At 53.1% G+C, this 19,205-nt stretch overlaps 7 protein-coding genes across 7 annotated transcripts; 2 read left to right on the top strand and 5 right to left on the bottom strand.

Annotated features, from left to right (window-relative positions):
* Nucleotides 1-172: 172 nt before the first annotated feature.
* On the bottom strand, nucleotides 173-1,069 carry J4E79_007169 (uncharacterized protein; the record flags this gene model as incomplete). The annotated part of the gene is made up of 1 exon (XM_049356036.1): nucleotides 173-1,069. One exon carries the CDS (start codon nucleotides 1,067-1,069, stop codon nucleotides 173-175), a length of 897 nt encoding a protein of 298 aa, XP_049209490.1.
* A 1,652-nt stretch (nucleotides 1,070-2,721) lies between these two features.
* On the bottom strand, nucleotides 2,722-6,572 carry J4E79_007168 (uncharacterized protein; the record flags this gene model as incomplete). Its single annotated transcript, XM_049356035.1, has 4 exons — nucleotides 2,722-3,132; nucleotides 3,598-4,287; nucleotides 4,334-5,842; nucleotides 5,889-6,572. The coding sequence occupies 4 exons, from the start codon at nucleotides 6,570-6,572 to the stop codon at nucleotides 2,722-2,724; spliced, it is 3,294 nt and encodes a 1,097-aa protein (XP_049209489.1).
* Nucleotides 6,573-7,591: 1,019 nt separating this feature from the next.
* Nucleotides 7,592-8,284, top strand: J4E79_007167 (uncharacterized protein; the record flags this gene model as incomplete). The annotated part of the gene is made up of 2 exons (XM_049356034.1): nucleotides 7,592-7,657; nucleotides 7,706-8,284. The coding sequence occupies 2 exons, from the start codon at nucleotides 7,592-7,594 to the stop codon at nucleotides 8,282-8,284; spliced, it is 645 nt and encodes a 214-aa protein (XP_049209488.1).
* A 2,082-nt stretch (nucleotides 8,285-10,366) lies between these two features.
* Nucleotides 10,367-12,741, bottom strand: J4E79_007166 (uncharacterized protein; the record flags this gene model as incomplete). Its single annotated transcript, XM_049356033.1, has 4 exons — nucleotides 10,367-11,582; nucleotides 11,630-11,937; nucleotides 12,016-12,416; nucleotides 12,462-12,741. 4 exons carry the CDS (start codon nucleotides 12,739-12,741, stop codon nucleotides 10,367-10,369), a joined length of 2,205 nt encoding a protein of 734 aa, XP_049209487.1.
* An 865-nt stretch (nucleotides 12,742-13,606) lies between these two features.
* Nucleotides 13,607-14,356, bottom strand: J4E79_007165 (uncharacterized protein; the record flags this gene model as incomplete). The annotated part of the gene is made up of 1 exon (XM_049356032.1): nucleotides 13,607-14,356. The coding sequence occupies one exon, from the start codon at nucleotides 14,354-14,356 to the stop codon at nucleotides 13,607-13,609; it is 750 nt and encodes a 249-aa protein (XP_049209486.1).
* Nucleotides 14,357-15,233: 877 nt separating this feature from the next.
* Nucleotides 15,234-16,515, top strand: J4E79_007164 (uncharacterized protein; the record flags this gene model as incomplete). Its single annotated transcript, XM_049356031.1, has 2 exons — nucleotides 15,234-15,641; nucleotides 15,700-16,515. The coding sequence occupies 2 exons, from the start codon at nucleotides 15,234-15,236 to the stop codon at nucleotides 16,513-16,515; spliced, it is 1,224 nt and encodes a 407-aa protein (XP_049209485.1).
* A 347-nt stretch (nucleotides 16,516-16,862) lies between these two features.
* Nucleotides 16,863-18,732, bottom strand: J4E79_007163 (uncharacterized protein; the record flags this gene model as incomplete). The annotated part of the gene is made up of 3 exons (XM_049356030.1): nucleotides 16,863-17,389; nucleotides 17,439-18,177; nucleotides 18,382-18,732. 3 exons carry the CDS (start codon nucleotides 18,730-18,732, stop codon nucleotides 16,863-16,865), a joined length of 1,617 nt encoding a protein of 538 aa, XP_049209484.1.
* Nucleotides 18,733-19,205: the final 473 nt, after the last annotated feature.

Genomic DNA, 19,205 nt, shown 5'->3' with positions numbered 1-19,205 from the left:
CAGTCAGGGGATGAGTTCAATAGATGCTGGGCTTGTAATAGTTGAAGGAAGTGCTACTTCGACATGAGTTTTCATGGATGACTATAAGTAATGCAACCAGGGAAAATGAATACATCATCTTTTCCGGCCTATCGAGACCTTCTTTTACACTCGTTATTCCAGCGACGCCACTCTAGGCTCGCACTGAAGCACCTGTATGAGCGCACTCAACACAAACCGCGCCTCCAGATCCCGGTCCCTCCGGGGGTCCATCGCCCCCTTCATCCTCATCACCACCATCCTCATCTTCAACCTCAAACTCAGAGTCGTCATCCTCTTCTTCACTCGGAACAGACTCTGACTCCGAGTGGTACCCTTCCATTTCGTCCAACGGCTCTAGCTCGGGCATTGAATCAGACTCATCTTCCGACTCGTACTCAGAGGACAACTCAGACTCATCCTCGGCGTCATCCTGGTCCGCCAATTCCACATCCGGACCCGCCTGCTGCAGAGCCTGAAACGTACGCTGTAGCACTGTCTGCTCCAACATCATTTGTGCACGCAGGTTTCCTGCGTGTGTGAGTGTAGTGCGATCCATCATCTCTGTGTATCGAGCATGCGCCGCCTGCATGCCTTCTGTGTATCCAGCCCTCGCTGCCTCCAACCCCGTTCCGGTTCGAGCTCCATGTGCCAACATGGCCCGAGCAAACCAGTCGAATCTCCTTCCGGTTGGTACAGTCCGCAAGGGGAAGAACTCGGCGCGGCAGAATGGACAGCTGTTTGCCCGGGTGAGCCAGGCTTCTAGACAGCTGCGGCCGAAGATGTTGTTGCAGCAGGTGACCTTGACGGGGGAGTGATCTTCGTTTGGTTCAGCGGGTGCGCTGTTGGCGGCAATGGTGTCAGCGGCGGAGCTGTTTGAGGTGGGAGTACCGCCTTGAACGTCGTCGACTGTGGGACCTGTAGATGGGGCTTCTGGCTCGTGAGGCTGGAGGTCTTCGCGGCAGATAGGGCAGGAGGGGTCGGAGGGCGGCATGGGACATGCCTTCATGTCCGAAGCGAGGAAGGCTGATTTGGAGGCGTAGAGAGGCATTGTTGGTCGCAATGCTGGTGCTGGTGCTGATATGGTTGAATGCGAATGGCGGTAGAGCTAAATGGTGTGGTGGTTCTTGTCGTGAACGGTGGAGGTGCTTCGTACATATACAATCGGGGGATAGTCCTAGAGGGCCCACTGTTCGGTGAAAGACTGCTGCCATTGCTTCTGCTATGGCTTTCCAAAGCTTTCACAAGGCAGCCAGCGCCGAGTCCCGTAGGAATACCTTACTTTCACTGCTGCCATTGCTTCTGCTATGACTATCCATAGCTTTCACAAGGCAACCAGCACCGAGTCTCGTGGAAATCGCTTACTTTCACTGCCCATACCGATATTCCACCTCTTGGAATCGCTGTAAGCCGAGGGTTGTGCAGATACATCGTCGTAGTCGTTGTATCGAAGCTCGTCCCGTCTGGAATCCGAAGGATGGCGCGAAGACCCGAGTACGTCTTCCCCTCAAGACCATTTCGCAATATTATTGGGAATAAGCTTCTTAAACATATCCAGCTGCTTCGCATGCACCGCCATCTTCTGTTCCAGGATTTCCGGTCTCAATTGCAGCGTCCGATCCACCCTTTGCTGGTTCCCACTATACACGACCGTATAATCTGGCAAGCGGGTATAAGGCGGTATAACGGAAGAAGCCGATATAGTGCAGTACTACAAACATGTTAGCCCCAATAATCCTTCCCTTCAACGCAAAGAAAGGACGTGTTTGACATACCCTCCCAATAATACTCCCCCTCCCCAGCACAGCCCCAACCTCAACCACACTCCCCTCACCCACCTCCGCCGCCTCAACCACAGCCCCAGAATCAACAACCACATTCCTACCCAGCACCGTTCCTTCACTGCGCATAGATTCCCTCACACTCCCACTCCCCCTTGCAGGAGGTGCCATACTGCCCCTCTTCCCCTCCGCATCACCCTCAGCACCCATACCAACACCCACTTTCGCGCGTTCAAAAACCACACAGCCCTCACCGAGGACAACAGGTGCAACTGCGCTGCTGAGTTTGCTATGAGGGTGGAGGACGGTATTAGGACCGATTGTAACGGGGTGCGTGCCGGTGATTTGCGCGTGCTGCGCGATGAGGACGGTGGTGTCGAGGAAGATGGAGGAGGGTTTTGGGAGGATGGATTGGCGTTTTGGGGCGCCGGAGGTGCGGCGGTGGTCGTTTGAAGGGCGGGGAGGAGCGGGTTGGGAGGACATAGTGGGTGGTGTGGTTGTGGGTTTGGAGTCCGCAGGTGTTGATGGTAGGGAAGGGTGGATGGCGGACGCGCTAAGGATCTACTTAGCGTGTCGCCAAGTCACATGACGTGAGCGTCTCAATGGGAAGGTACTGTTCGCCAATGTCGTACCTGGCTCGTCTTTGACACAATGCGAGATCAATTAGAAACCTTTCCAACGGCATCATCATGTTGCGGCTATATTGAGGGCTCAAGCTCAACGTAAAGTACAATATCCCAAGAGATAGATCGAAGGGGGTATCTCATAACCATGCATTACTACATACATCGTGCCAATCCATCGCGCAAACCTACATGAATTCTCGCAATGCCCATCAACAGCGACATCGAACAACACATCAACGATACCGCTGATGAAGCCCGCGCCTTACCCACCAACCATACTCATAAACAACAACATACTAAACCACAACCCTTTTCTCCTCCTCCTTACCCTCCCCACCACTCGGACCCCTCTCCAACTCCGGACTGCTCACCTTCTCGGGACTAGCCACTTTGATTGGACTCCGCCTGCCCACCTCCTGGCCCTCAACTTCAATGCGGCCTAGTATGCTCTCCTCGTCCTCTCCCATACCTTCGATACTGTGCAGACTGTCGTCGTCGGAAGAGTCTTCGATGCCTTCGAACATACGTGCGAAGCGCTGGTGTCCTTCGCGTTCTTCTTGTTCTTGGGTTTTCGGTGCGGAAGGATCATCTGGGTCTTCTTCTGCTTCGCGCGTTGATTCGAGCTGCGCTTTGCGTTGGGCGAGGCGGAGGGCGAATTGACGGCGGGCGCGCGAAGGGGGGATCTGGAGGGGCGGTGGGATGCTGGGCTGGAAGAGGGTGTTAGTGGAGCTGTTCAATGGCAGTATAGGGCGACAGTTTAGGGCGGAGATGGAACGCGAGCAATTCGGAATTTACAGAGAAAGGGTAAACAAAGGGGAGACAAGCAGATGGAAGCGACGAGGAAAGAGGACACCATACCAGATCAATGAAGCCCAATCATCCAGTGGTACATCACACAAAGGAGATGAGAGGAAACCACATCTCACGATGCGTATTACTACATGTATCATACACCCTGTCGGATGGCGCAAGGAATGTATGTACAGAAAGGATGATGATAGGCCCATAGATCTAGCATGCGAGCCGTCTGTCCGTTCCCGCTCATGATACAAACAAGTATAAGAAAAGGAAACGCACCAAGGGCGGGAAACATTCGTGGTATAGTGTGTATGCTCGGGGCCATGGACTTATCGATAGTCCATATCAGCATCGTCAAATGAGATTTCACCCACTTGTTCGGAGTCGTCGACAGGTCCCTGTCGTTGTTCCCGCTCTCTCTCGGTGTCGACATCGTCCATGTCTTCGTCTTCTTCGTCACTCGAGTTAGTAAAGCCACTAAGCAAGGAGCCTCCGCTGAAGGTGTACCCACCACCCTCAGTGTCACCAGCATTGGTGAGCTCCATGCTGTCGAGGCCTATGTTGCCGTTGTTGGCGAGGCTTGCATTGGAGAGCCCGCCACTGTCGCCTCCAAAGTTGTTGTTTGCTGCGTTCACAGCATTGAGCACAGCTTGTCTGGGCCCGACGCTCATGTCGGGTCGTACGCCTCCGAGAATGGCGTTGTCGCGCTCTCGCGTCTCAGCCAGAATATGCTCCACATAGTACACCCACTCTTGAGCATGGACCTTCTCTAAGACCATCTGCGACAGGACTTCGTCGGTATGTCGCTCTGTGAACTTCAACACCTCTTCTGCGATCAGGGTGAGGTGACCCATGTATCCTAGTCGCATGGACGTTTCTTGGTGCGATTTGTCGCTCTCCTGCTGTCCTTTGATAATGCGCTCGGTAATGCCTCCGTTGTCAAAGAGGTCAATCGCTAGCTGACGGTTGTATCCACGGTCCATCTGCCCGTTGAACACTTGCTGAACAACATCGTATACTACATTGTGTAGAAAGTTGTTCCATGGGAAGCGGAAGAAGAAGTCCTGCAAATATTAGCATATTGTGCTGGAAGATATCGAAGGTGCTTACAAGTATCGTTGGTACTACTTTGTTCTCAACGAATGTGATCTTCAGCAAGTCGCCAACAACAGGCGTACCGTCAATGTCGATCTCGAAGCCTGCAGCATCCTCCGCATTGCCGAATACCACCGAACGCACGCTCTGAGACTCGTCGATAGGAGTTATCTCCGAAAGATCTGATCCTGCTACTGGTGCGGTGAAGCGCGAGGTGTCGATGCTGGCTGGTTCGGCTTCACTTTTGCGGTTCTTACCCGCAAATAGTGGCGCTGGTTTGTCGTCTGGATGAGGTGAAAGACTCTCGGACTGTTCAGCAGTGGTGGTATCCGAGGTCTGGTTGAGCTGCTGTGTGAGAAGCGATGGCGGAGTCTTGACATCGGTATCCGACTTCTCGGTCTTCGCAAGCTCTGTCGGTTCCTGGCGGTCGTTCATAACGGTGTCGGTATCCAGTTCAAGCTCATCGACCTTGGCACTCAGGCCGGCTGATGTAGGTGACTCGGCATCATCTGCAGGCTTAGGTGGAGATGCAGGCTTCTCAGCAGTTGCTGCAGCGTCTTTGGGTGGTGTCAAAGGCTCGTCAACAAACTCGCCGTCATCGCCTACCGCCTTGGCAGCGGACGATTCCTGTGGCGCATCTCTCGGTGGCAGCTTCGGCGAGGGCTCCAATGGCTCTCCAATCTGCTCTTTCTCCGTTGCCGTGTCTTTGGCCTCCTCGACAGCGACTTCTGGCGCGACAACCTTTTCAAAGTCGTCTTCCGAGCTGTTCTGTACATGCAGAGGTTTAATCTCTGCAGGAGAGTCCATAGATGGGGCACGCGCATGGTGGAAGCCTTGGCTATCCACACTGGTGGAGAAATCGCCTGGGTTGCCGGAAATCGCTGAAGTCAATTTGCCGTCAGCCTTGAGACGTTCCCGCTCGGCATCTCGCCTCCTGACTTCAGCCTCGCTGCCCCGTTCGTTGAGCAGAGCCATGTTACTGCAGTGCAGCAACTCGGCCATCAGCTCACAAGTCTTGAACCGATCAAATCCAAGCGGTTCGATCTTCTCGCCAAAGGCTGTCTTTAGCTCTCGCTTTTTCTTTGTAGTGCTGCCATCGCGCTGTGTCACGATCTGGCTTGAGCTATTAACCAGCTCCATGAACTGCGGGATGTGGTTGGCGAATTGGCGAAGCAGTGTTCCCAGGTAGATGGGGTCTGAGTTCTTGGGTACCGGCCCAATCTGATTCTCCAAATCATAGTCGGAGTTGTTCTTTCTGATAACCTCGATGATGATACCCACACCGACTGTCAGCGGGTTGCCGCCTTGCAGCATAAAGTCGATCAGCTGTTTCAGACATTGTTCGGAGACAAGCTGGCGCGTAAGCTCGTTAGGCCCGATGACGGACTGGTCTTGCGTGGTAGCGTTTGCGGATATCGTGATAATAGCCTTGAGGAAGTCGCCAGCTGACGTTTGTGTGGAAGTCGACTGATCGGGGGCGAGGAACGATATCAGGCGGGGAACGAGGTTCTGTTGTTGCAGCCACTGGAGTCTGTTAGTTATGCCAGCAAGCGTGTATGTGACGACTTACGTCAACAATGCCCTGTCCGCCCTCGCTCTTCTCAAGGCTGATGATCTTCAACAGCAAGTCCATGATGACCGGGCAGTCGACGTGCTGCAACATGTCTGTTACAACATTGTCCAATGACTTGAAGAAGTCGAGCATCTCCTCCATCTTGCGGTCGAGCAGCGACTCGTTGACCTTGGTGAAGTAGCCAGCCTGGACGGGGTCGAGCGGCGCAGGCTGCTTGATGTAGGCCCAGAACTGTCGCAAGGTGTCCTGGTTCTCGAGGACCGCCTCGGATATGGACCATACTTCGGAGGATAGGATCTCGCACGACACATAGGCGTACTTCATGCGCTGTCGCTCCTCCTTGGTCTCTTCGCTATCGCCCGCATCGGACTTGGTGGTGGATGTCGAGCGCGCCCTGACTTTGCCGAAGAAGCCCGTCCGACTGGGACTCCTCGCCTCGTGCGCAGGCTCTCCTCCGGTGTCGTCGTCGGGGGGCAGGTCGGGTCTGGCGGCGATAACGTAGCGCAGCAGGCGTTCCAAGACATTCTCATCGCGAAGGTATTCTATCAGCTTCGAGTTCTGCTGCTTGAGCTCCTGTATGAGGTCCGACTCGTCGAGCAGCTCCTCGACCGTGACGTCGGGCTTGTCGAGGATGCTGTCGAGCGACGACAGCTGCGCGTACCCGCCGAAGCGCCAAAACATGGTGGTTGCGGTGGTTTGCGGCTACAAGGGCGGGGCAGGGGAAGGGTCGGGCGAGGCACTCGAGAGCGTGTGCAGCAGCGTGGGGCACATGCGTAGATTTACTGCGGCGACCAATGCGTCATAGAAGGACACGCCGTGCAGAGCTGGACACGGCGGCGGGCGGGTTAGCAGAGCGACTCGAGTGAGACAGAGGGCGCGTGTTCGTGGCTTGGGCTGTGTTGCACAGGTGGGACAGGTACCTTAGGCGAACGAGGCCGCGGGGAAGGCAATGGCAAACGAAAAGCGCGCGAGGCTCTGGATCAACCCATGCACCGACTGTTGCGCGGCGTCGTTACAGATACAGGCTGCGAAAACGTCTGTGTCTCCCGAGTCGGAGTGTTGTGGGTATTGTTGGGTTTGGTGGTGACAGGCAAGGCTAGAAGCTGCGTAGTACGGATAGCGTGCCAGACCCGCAGATCACTTTCACCTCCCTGATATCAACCAGGACGTGCGAGTTTGGAAGAAGACTACCAGCTGTATCTGGGTACAAGTCTGGGACCCAGTAGTTGCTCAAGATAAGCATGCGAGCTAGTGCTTATGGCATGAACACCGCGCATTCTGGAGATTTCCAAGGTGATGTAGGACCTTCGACAATGTGATGGTTTGGTGCATCTTGCATCTTGCATCTAGCATCGCATGCCGGCATCCGCCTGTAGGAAAGTTCATTTGACTCATTTGTAGATAGCTGTTAATGAATTGCTTCATCATGTACTACGTTTGCTTTTGTTAGCTTGTCAATGTCGGCAATTGCCATGGCATGGGACACTCCAGTGTATGGCAATCCTGCTTGAGCATCTCAGGGTCAGCGATCGTTAGCGCCCACGTGACGATCGATGACGTTAGCGGGAACTGCCGGAGCTACGACCACCGTTCGGTGCCTGCCATTCACCCCACACTGCCAACACACTCCACGCCTATTCTCCCCCTTCGGCTGCATATCGCGACTCTCCGGCTGGCAACCCACATATCCCTCCACCAGCATGAACCGCTTATTCGGTGCAAAGAGCACCGCGCCCAAGCCCACGCTCAACAGCGCCATCTCCAATGTAGGCTTCACCTATTAGGCAACACCCTTCCAATACTGACGCGCTCAGGTCGACACACGCATAGAAAGTCTCGATGTCAAGCTCGCCAAGCTCAATGCTGAGCTGTCCACCTACCAGCAGAAGCTCGCCAAGATGCGCGACGGCCCCGGCAAAACCGCCATCAAGCAAAAAGCCCTCAAAGTCCTCCAGCAGCGGAAGCAATACGAAGCGCAGCGCGACCAGCTTCAGGCACAATCGTGGAACATGGAACAGGCCGGCATGATGCAGGACAACCTCAAGAACACAATGACTACCATCGACGCGATGAAGACCACCACGAAAGAGCTACGGAAGCAATACGGCAAGGTCAACATCGACAAGATCGACAAGCTGCAAGACGAGATGGCGGACCTCATGGACATGGGCAATGATATCCAAGACGCCATAAGCCGCAGCTACGACGTGCCTGAAGATGTGGACGAATCGGAGCTGGATGCTGAGCTGGAGGCACTGGGCGACGAGGTTGACTTTGAGGGTATTGGAGAATCTTCCGGCGTACCAAACTTTATGTTGGACGACACTGCGCCGCCGCAATTTATCGACGAAGCGCCCAATCCAGGTGGCAAAGTCAAGGAAGCCGCGGGCTGAGGAGAGCCGTGTCTGACCATACACCCATATTTTGTGGCTCCAAGCGTGCCAAGGACCCCCATAGCTTCTTTGCGCTGGACAATAACGTTGGGGCCGTCGCCGACTGGGCACGCTGAGCCCCCACCCTGACTATACGGAAAGCGTCGTTCTGGTCTATGTCAACATCCTCCTCGAGCAGAAACAACCTTGATGTGCGCATCGATGGGGAATGCGGGATAGGCGTCAGCGAAAGCGCAGGACTATGCAGTAAACATCACTGGTCTCTATGCCTTGGAAGATATGTGAAGGAACGCAGACAACGCGCACCATAGATAGAAGGTCTAGCGACATACAAGAAATGATACCCCGCACGAAATCTAGATCCAGGATACGCGTTCGTGTGCCACACCGATTTAAGGAATGGGCCACCCTACCTGGTGCTGCGCACGCCGGGCGCGATAAATGAAAGTTCTCTGGAGATATCTTCGTGTCGTATATCTGCAGAGAGTTTCGTTTATCGCGCCCGGCGTACGCAGCACCAGCCTGAGTGTTATGTCGCCTGTTTCGTTCATTCGATGGGCTGCACGAGACTACACATTTCGTCCTTGGCACCCTTGACTACTCCACCCAAGGGGTACTGGCCATTCCAAGACACAAAACAATCTCGCTGCCTCATTAAAGGAAGCTATAAGCCAGAGGAGGTAACTAAAAAAAAACTCTTTGTGATGCTGAAGGAAGCGCACCAACAGCTGCAGCGTGCAATGCGAGTATTCTTAGTTGGCGATAGACCTGAATCGTGCACATCTCGTAGAAATGTGTACATGTTTGCTAGAGAAGATGAGAATTTGCTACTCCCTAATCAGACCCATTGTCCTGTCTTAAGTAAGTGGTGATAACTGTATTTGCATGTGTAGTCTTTGGAAGACCAAGGCAAGGACAGTGTTCGGGTTGGGTGCTACTTGGTATACTTACAGTAGGTATTGCTTGCGTGTACGTCTGTAAGAGTATTTCAGAGTAATACTAGAAACAATCGAGAATGCCTTTCTATAGAGGGTGTGAACCCGCGAGAAGATGTCATGTTTGGGAGGAGGTGCGTAATAGTAGAGCTAGAGCTGTAGCTGCAATGTCTGAGCAGGTATTTACTCTAACTTTGTGCATGTATTCTTTTGTAAAAAAAAAACACTAGATTGGCGTAGAGGATCTGGAGGTATGTAATTGCGTGAGCAACAGTAAATACGCGTGTTGTATTGCTGATGTAGAGCGGTGTTGAAGAAGCTGCTTGCACCCACTCTGGTACGCCAAGCGGGTCAACTCCCCTCTTCAGCATCCTCAATACTCTCGACACAACACATCTGGAGAACACAAAATACGATGACCCACTAGAATATATATCAAGGTCGAAGACTCAGCGTTTTGACCATCGAAATACATGCGCTACAAGCCGTGAGACAAGTGCGCGTTTGCAGAGTTGAAACGAGTATGCGGCGACATTATGGTCACGATATATGCTATGCGCATCATTATGGAGCCGTAAAAAGATACACTGAGCTCAAGAGAGGCGTTTTTAGGATCTATCTTGTGTGGCAAAGCTCTGACATAGCCGTTGTCGCGTTGGCTGTGATAACGCGCGTGTGTGCGCTCTCTTACAACGCCCAACATGCTAGCATGGTGAGCGCACCTTGTTTGACCACAACATCCGCCCTGTTTTCACGAATCTATGAATACGAAAAGATGCAGAGGATACCTTGCGTTTCTGTCGTTTTGGTCATTTGCCTGGATCAGTACAGGTAAGTCGGTTCAGATAATTGGCAGGCCAGACAGTGTAGCCTGGAAGCGAATGTGAAGAGAAGCATGTAAGACGCGAGGAGCGAATCGTTTGAATTCTTTTGCGTATTCGGTGGAACGAGCATTATGCGTAAGGCATGATAGAATATATACAGCGGCATGGAACGAGCGTGGTGGCGATATACAGTAGCGTAAAGTGAGTGTGGTAGTGCAAGTGCGCACAAGCGTAAAGAGAAACATGTACATGAAAAGCGAGCGAGAATGTGCAGGGAAGTCAATGGCGACTAGAGCAGTACCCAGTCTATTGTTGCTGCTGGCCTACACGGTAACATACTCCATAATGACAGAAGTTACCACTGTAGTCTGTGGGTCAGCAGGCGCAGTAGGCTCGGGGGCTTGTTCCGGAACAGCTGGTGCGCTTGAGACCTCAGGTGTAGAAGTAGGGGTAGATGCGATGGCCGGCGCGCTAGAGACCTCGATTGAGGTTGCTGGTGTAGGCGTAGATACCGCAGGGGTGGAAGCACCCAGTGTTACATACTGCGTGACGACTGACTCTAAGAGCGTTGTTGCAATCTGGGGACCCGCACCTCCAGCGTCAGGCGCGGCTTCCGGAACCGGAGCCTTCTTCCATACAAACTCGCCAGATTCAGCGTCGTAAGATCCGCTCGACTGATCTGCGGGGAGAGTCGAGTTGGTGCCGTCAGGGCCAGGTCCGTTGTACACAGGTGGGTTGCCTTCGATGTCGTCTTTATATTCGACATCGCCGTTCCAGGTTGGCACCTCGGTGTCGGACTCTGGGATGCTGACTGGCACGCTGAATACGGTGACGTTCAAGCCCTTAGGTGGCTTGTTTCTTGGGATTTCGCTGAAGTCCAGAGCTTGAATGCGCCAGTTGAACTTCTCCTTGAGGTAGGCCTGTACTGTCTCTTTGTCCAGGCTCTTGAGCTCGCCAGCTGCGTGTTTCTGTGCAAGCTTCTCTGTCAAACCAATGTTACCCGTTACGATGTTTGAGGAGCTCATTCGCGGAGAAGACAGGGTGGCGAGCTGACCAACGTAGTTGGGGTCCGTAGGCCAGTCGATGGGGTTTGTGCTGGGCTCGCCAAGGAAGGCGCGAACGGCGTAGGAGACCTTGATGTCGGTCGGCATGTTGACTTCGCACTGCCAGTCGGTAGCCTGAACCGTGCGGTTGACGCTGCCTCCGCCTGGACTCGGGAACGTCGCATTGACTGTCGCATTGGTCTCGCTCAGGCCTTGAGTGTGGGCCTTGTACAACTTGTTGATCGATGATGTCAGTGTCGCATTGGTCGGGCTGTTCTCAAGCTCGGGGTAGGTGTATCCAAAGGAAGTCCAGTTACGGGAAGTGGTTGCAGTCCACATATCGCCAAGGGCATTCATGTGGAACGGTGCGAGTGGCGAAGCAGTACCAAGAATGCTACCGCTGGCGACAGCGAATGAACCCATACGCTGCTCGGCGTCCTCGACCCAGGTGTCGGGGTAGCGAGTTTGGTACATAGATATGATTCGATCAATGTTACTACACACGATTAGCATTACTCTCAGCATTATGTTCCGAGGACTTACCAGTGATGGAACCAGAAGATGGGGTCAAATGCGGAAACCTCCACTATGCCCATGTGACCCAATCCGAAGACCGTGTGCAGACCATCGTGCAGAGTCTCGAAGTTTCCGATCTTGCCACCGTTCGCCTTGTTGCTCACTTGGCTGAAGGGTTGGTAGGTTGTCAACAACTTGTAGAGCATATCGCGGAGATTGGGCTGCTGTTTGCCGACTCGATCGTTAACCTCACTGTTACGGCTGGTGGCATTGGCAGCGTGCGGATCAGCTGGGTACCGAATAGTATGGTTCCAGTACTTGAACTCAAACTCGCTCTACTTGTGTGTCAGCAGCCAACTTCTTCAGGATGATATCTCCTTCGCGGAGCGTAGATGTATACAATTGAGACGTACCAGAGGAGCGAAGTCGTCATACTTCAGAGGATGGAAGTCGTATTTGTACAGAGGGTTGGGAATATACCCTGTGGTCCCATTGGGAAACGTGACGGTAGCCGTGAGGCAACGCACGTTCTCAGGGATAACACCCTCTTCACTGTTTGGCGGATCCATCGCCCAGTCCCAGTACGGAAGACGAACTCGGTTTGCGATGTCCAAGGCCTTGTTACGGGCTTCACCGATGGGATACTCATTGGCAACCTCGACCGCGCGATCATGGAGAACCTGCTCGAACAGCGCGAGATAAGGCCGGTGCCACGGGCCAAACATGCTGGACCCATGAGGACAGTAACCCATCATCTCATGGCCAGCTGTCCCATTCACATTGTCCCACTTCTGGAATGGCACTCCGTGTATCCCTAGAGATGTTAGTCAAGCCTCTGATAAGAACATTAATTCCATACCTGCGACCTGGAAGTAAGAGATCTTCTGATCCTGGTCCATAGCCTGGAAGCGAGCAAACGCTTGGATAAAGATGTTCCACAACTCTGTGTCTTTCTGCAATTCACGGAGTTCCTTTCGGGGGTGTACTCCAGTTCCTTGGACTCCGACAACGCTGAAGTAGCTTTCGTCTGCCTTTGCAACTCCACATGAAGGGCCATTCGTAGAGTTGGCAACAGCTTGCACGCTTGCCAGTAACGAGAGTGTGGTAGCCAGACCAGTGAAAGAAAAGAGTGATTTCATGATGGCCAGCCGGTAGCGAATGAAAGTGATCGTCAAGATCTGAACGAATGGAAGCTGCAACAAGTTGCGAACGAAAAGAATGAATGTCACTAGGACTGAAAGAGAGACTGGGCAAGCGATGCTGTGATGGGATTCTGGATGGACATGATGCTGTATATAAGATGTCCGTAAAATGAACGGCTGATGCCACAACCCACTGCCCCGCTACCTGTAAGTGACGTACCGCGTTGTAGTACCGGCACTTCATGCGTAAAACACACACCAGCTGTCAAAAGGCAGGTGCAGCAGCGTGTACGCTGTTGTTGCTCGGCGCATCCTTGCATGTAGGATGATGTTCGAAACATGTTTGGTTTCTTCGCATGAACGTGCCAAGGACGGAGGAGCACGAGGTGTCGACGAGGAATACAGACAATCAGAGTTCTGTAGCGTATTGTCGAGATTCATTGAGGGTCTAGTACCGGTGTTCATGATCTCAGTACAGCCGCGCTTAATCGTTGACTTAGTCGTCCTAGCCAAGGCGCAGCATAGACAGTTGAGCATCTTGGGGATGTCTTAGCCCCACCGGCTAGTCGAGAATCAAACATGGGCACGAGCGGGCCATCCTCGATCGGTGCAGTATACTGATTGTGGCTGTGACGTGGGGGAGCTGTGTGATGTTGATTGTGTGAGATGGCAGGGCTGCGGCACAGACCACCATGGCATGGTGCGACGCTCACAGAGAGCAAATTGACGAGCAACCGAAATTCAGGCACCTATCAACTCGGATGTGACGGCCTGGAATGGTCGATGCGATGAAACAATGTCGGCACGTAGCGATTGCTAACCGGCAAAATTGGTGTTATCGCGATTTTGCGGGGGATGTGCTTCATACACTTTCCATAGTGTCGGGAGGCATGGAATTATCGACATCACGCGCTTTCAAAGTGCGTTTCGTGTCATTGACTTGTTTCGCCTGGCTTCCCTTTCTCTTTCTCGAACCTGCACTATCAGATGCGATGTGCAATCTTGCCCACTTTTTGACTCTCTTGAAGACTTCGATTACTGGCACCGGCAGTCCACCCAGCTGGGCAGCTGATATACCATTGCTTCTCGTCAAGACATCAATAGTCGTTCGAGCCCGTGTAATGGCCGGGTTCAGAGATTGGCCAAAGACGGTGTCACCGAACGATGTTAACGCAATGTTCCTCAGGAGCAGAATGTCGCCAACTTTGATGCTCTCTAGTGTCTGCAGTAGTTGATTTTGAACGTGGTTCTGTTCGTTATTGGACTCTCGGGGTGGGCGCAGCCAGAACGTGACCTTGAAGTCTGAGCGTGTATCATCCGCAACGATGATCTCCCATAGATTCATCTTGTATCCGCCCTTCCGAACGAATACTTCTTTTTGCTCCGGAGTCGCTGTCACAACGCATAAGAAGTTTGGTGTTGGGGTTTGCGGGTAGATCGCTCGTAGACGTTGTGCGCTAGGTAACAATCCAATAGGCGTGATACTCATCTTGGGCGCGACTTTGACGAGTAGTGTATGCTCATCGACTTTGCTTGGGCTGTCAAAGTCCGATAGAGTAGTTCCGAAAGAAGTAGTCAAGAAAGATGAGGAGCTGACGCTCTTATCCGTCATACCGTCTGGCAGGACCTGAGACGACAGTAGCGTGTCGTGGAATATGAGCGAATGCTCAAGATAGCCAGGTGTGGCAATTGGTGTATCCTCAAAGGCGATAGATGTATCCAGGTGGGTTGTATCTTCCTGAAGAAACGACGTATATCGACCTACATTGGGAAGCGAAACATCTGACACGTCCCGACCCTGAATGCTTCCTGGAAGAAAAGGCTGTGACCATCCAGTTTTAAGCCGGGTGTTCTTGGTTGTCAATCCACGCCACCTCAAACATGGTGTAGATCCATTCGCAGGTGTAGATTTACCTGTTGCTGCATCAAAAGGATGGCAATCTTCGACTGCTAAAAGTGTGTCGTCATTGAATTCTAGATGGTCGCGCAACGGCGCCCCGTTGAGCATCTTGAGCCGCATCTTACGCGACAGACGCGTCTATGAGTACGTGTTGACCGACGCGTACGCGATAGAAGTCACGGCGACAGCGTCGTTCTTCGAAACAGATTAGCGTAGGAGAAACGCGAGGGTTATGTGGAGCCGAGTAGAGAGGAGTCGGAGAACGTGAGGATGTCCGGGCCTTGCACAGCAAATCCGAAGCATGACTGCAGACTGTCGCGTAATCTGATGTCGCGAGGTCCGAAAGCCGAAGCAATTCACCGAAACATGAAAAGCAATATAAGAGGCGGTCAGCTTCCGTGAGAAATAGCCGTAAGGACGTGTATTCGGTGTTACTCGATTGTCTTCGTATTTCCCAGGCAGCAACGGCCGTGAACGGGCGTGAAAGACATCATCCAGGTACCAACCACTCCGTAAGCGTCGGCGTCATCGCGCGCCCACATTCCGCGTCTTGGCGATCTAATCGCCGCATCTGATATAAAGATACGCAATGGCACCTTCCAAGACGCCCCACCGGCCGATAAACGCCTACCGAGTCCCTGCCATGTTGCGCAACCTGTCCTACAAGCTGACCTCGGCACTTTCGTCGTCAGAAGTCCCTACGTTGGCCAAAGACAGCGACGAATTCACCAAAGCGAAGAAGACGGAGGAGTTGTTCCCGACCACCGACCCCGCGGTAGATGGCGACGATTGCCTGCACGACTGTGCTAGTTGCAGTGTCAAGTACCCGCGCAAGTTTGAGATTGATGAGACGGAAGAGCTGTATGGACACGTGAAGGGATGGAGTACGCATTTGATTGTCGCGACGGGCAAGACGGATTGGGTGCGCGATGTTGCAGACGAGAAGGGCAGCATCATGGAGGCGGTTGACAGGGGCGATGCAAAGCCTAGCAATGGGGTGAGTTTGGAGATATGCTACCGTTAGGTTGTATCGAGTGCGAGCTAATTGGGTATAGAAACTCATGTTATCTGCCTCTAATATGCCCGTCCCAGACCACTCGGATCACAGTTCCATGGTGCTACTGCTACCATCATGGCAGTTCATAGACAATGTCACACCTGCGAACATTCCCGAACTTATCACCGACTACATCAACCCCGGTCCTACGAATAATACCCCACTGCGCTCACGGAAAACTGCCGCGCTACCACCTTCAGAAAAGCCGGAAGAGACTTCTTCCGCCGACGCCGACGCGCTCTCCTCCATACCCCCGTCGATACCCGCACCCCAACTCAAAGCCCGACCATGTCCACACAAATACTTGATCTTGATGTGCAGTCAAAAGACACGGGACGCACGTTGTGGTCAGTCTGCTCCTCTTCTACGTAAAGAGTTCGAGCGACTGCTACGACCACTGGGATTATACCGCGATTTACACGACGAGCGACCGGGAGGTGTAGGGATATACTTTATAAGCCATGTGGGAGGACATAAATTCTCGGCGAACGTCATGGTCTACCGACACTCTTCAGTCGTCACTCGACCCGATGGGACGGATGGCACTGCCAATGGGCATACCAATGGCGCCGAGAAGCGGCTCGCGGAGCTGAAACTCGAAGACGACAACGGCCAAGAAGTCCTCTTGGACGCCAACAAGGAGCAAGAAGCAGAGGGCAAGGGCGAGGCAGCGCAATGCATATGGCTCGCGCGAGTGAAACCCGAGGACTGCGAGAATATCATCAGATACACTGTATTGCAAGGCAAGGTCGTCAAGCCAGAAAGGCAACTACGCGGCGGATTCGATCGATGCACACAGCTAGCTAGTTGGTAATCGGGTTCGATAGAAAGATATCTGCATTGGAACTTCTTTACTCCTCGCGTGGGTATCGCTGTCGCAATGCGCACTGCTTTGTTGGGACTGATGGGTGACTTTTTGGAAATGCGGAGCAGTAAGAGATAAGAGTCACGTGATCCCCCCCATCACCACCTACCCAGGTGGGCAAACGCGACGACACCCTGGCACCCCGACACAAGCATGCTATACTTTTTTTTAGCTCCTATGGATCGCGAAAAAGATCAGGGAACGCGTGTCCAGAGTATAAGGGGAGGCGGGGCTCGTTCTCGACCATACGCAATCTTCGGATTTATGCCAGGTACCTAGGTAGATACACCAACTAACTACTCCAGCAAGACTATGGCTCTAGCTATAACCTCCCTGTTTTGCCGCATCGCATTGCTGGGATAGAACGACTTTTGGCAAAGCAATACAGCGGAGAAGTCTTCCAATGTCGCGGTCGCGGCAGCGCTCGAGTCGTACTGTACCAATGCTGGATAGATACAGAACTTTACTTTGCCCTCTAGGCGCCCCTCTACGGCGGCTCCGTCATACTCAATCGCGACCATTGTTCCTGGATCGAACTGCACACCTGCCTCGACGAAGTGGATCTCGTAACCCTTGTTGGCCATGAGGAGCTCGAACTTGAGCCTCAGAAGAATGCTCGCGCACTCGCGAAGCGTGGCCTGTCTTGCCGAAACTATCCCGGTGGACAGCCCGTCTACGAAGAAAGGTGCCAGGTCTGTATTGACCTTCTCCGCTATCTTGTTCGCCTCCTCTTCGACAATCTTGCCGTGTAGATAACCGCCTTTTTCCGAGAGAAGGGCTTTCGTTGCTCCGGCATCCAACACTTGTAGGGCCTCGAATCCGCCTAAAGCTGTTAGTAAGCTACAGATTGGGCGTATCAAAGGTGAACATACCCGTGGCCGCCGCTATAAGATGGCGATAACTCTCGAGCATACGACACTTCGTCTTGTCAAAGTCGTGGAAGTCGGTCCGTTGGAAGACCCGTTCGCAAAGATTGTCCATGGCATATGCTTTGAGGACGTTTCGTTTGTTCGGGTTCTCGATAAGGCCAAGACACAATGCGGGTTCGTGTATCGAGACCTTCTCCGTCCTTCCGTATAACTTCCCCAAGAACGAGAAGAACCCCGACGGGATCTTGTCCAAGTCGAGACCGTAGCCGCGGCCCCAGAGATCTCCGGAAGAAAGTGATCTCAGTCTGGCTTGACACAAACTCCATTCTGTGTTCACCTGATGCGGACTGATGGTCGCGAGAATATCAGTTCCGTCTCTCGAGAGATACATATAAGAGAGAAGGTTATCGTATAGTGTCCTGACACGACGAGCGTCCCGAGTGCACGGTTCCGTTTGGATGCCCTCTACGACTCGGTCCTCCGGGCCTTGTCCGCAGGCGATGCTGGAACGTCGGTGCTTAAGCTCGTATAACCGCTCCATGTTTTTCATATCCCTTTTTGCGGCCACAGATTCTAGTTCGAGCCTCTCAATATAGTTGCTCAGCCCGGACAGTCGCTCTCGGAGTTCCTCGTTTCGCTTCCGTTCCCGTGTAGAATTCAGCTCGAGGATGTGCTTCTCTTCTCGAAGCCTCTCGATCTCACACTGAAGGGCGACTTTCTCCGCATCTCGTAATACGATGGCCTGTGCTTGAGGGCTGACCGCTTGTGCTGTATGTCGTCGATATGGTAACACACGAGGGGAGGAAAGCGACGTTCGAGCGCGTTTTGCAGGTAATTGGGATGTTGCTTCGTTGTCTAATAAAGCGATCGCATTGCATGTCGCTGGCTTTACTTGAGATGTTAGCTGATTTCCATGCTCATGCGCATATTACAGGCCTTAGCTTACGTCCGGACTGTCAGCCATGATCTCATCAGATCCAGCGTTCTGAGGACCCTCCAGCTGCTCCATAGGTATCTGGGGGACTAGAGCGGGTATCTGTGGGTGGAGGAGCTTCTCGAGCTCGTCTGCAAGAAGCCTCTGCTCTTCGCTCTTCAAGTTAAGCACGTTAGTGTTGTTGATCTCGCCTCGCCTTAACCGATCCGGCGAGGTCTCGAGTCTGTCAGCTAGTCGGGCGAGTTGTGAGTTGACCGAACTGTGGGTGACTCTCTTCTTTATCAGAGGTTCGAGATATTCCGATACTCGTTGTGTAAAGTCATCGTCTTGCCCCTTGCTTACTGCAAAAGCTAACAAGCTCATGCTAGCGGCTGGAGTCCATACACTGGGAGCCATCGTCCGAGAACAATAGTCAGAAATGGGGTCCGTTGAGAGAACTCCAAAGGACGCAGGTTGTATGTTGTTGCGTAGATGTTCCCCACGGTGGCAGGAAACTGTGTAGCTTTGGCTTAGGTGCCAAAGTCGACGTGACCTCGGGAGTTAGCCTCCCCTGCCATACCCACTTTGGCTTGGTGCACTTGTCAGTGACAGTGCGGCGCTATCAACAGATTGCGCGATGGCCATTACCTCGTTTTGGTCGACGCTCGCAACAGATGCACAATTTTGCATAAATTCAAGAAATTAGCGTGGTTTTCCCGTGGACGGGCCTGAGAACCGGGTGTGCCTAAGCATGGCAGGGCCATGCCATCACAAGGGGCCCTCGTCTTACCTCTCTTGTGATACGACTTGTTGCTCTTGGTTTAGCGGTCATTAAGTCGGTGTAGCTGTACATGGGC

The sequence above is a fragment of the Alternaria viburni genome, assembly GCF_023758015.1.
Source record: "Alternaria viburni strain BMP 2772 chromosome Unknown scaffold_15, whole genome shotgun sequence".
Classification (NCBI taxonomy): Eukaryota; Fungi; Ascomycota; class Dothideomycetes; order Pleosporales; family Pleosporaceae; genus Alternaria; species Alternaria viburni.
This window is presented reverse-complemented; position numbering and strand designations above follow the sequence as displayed.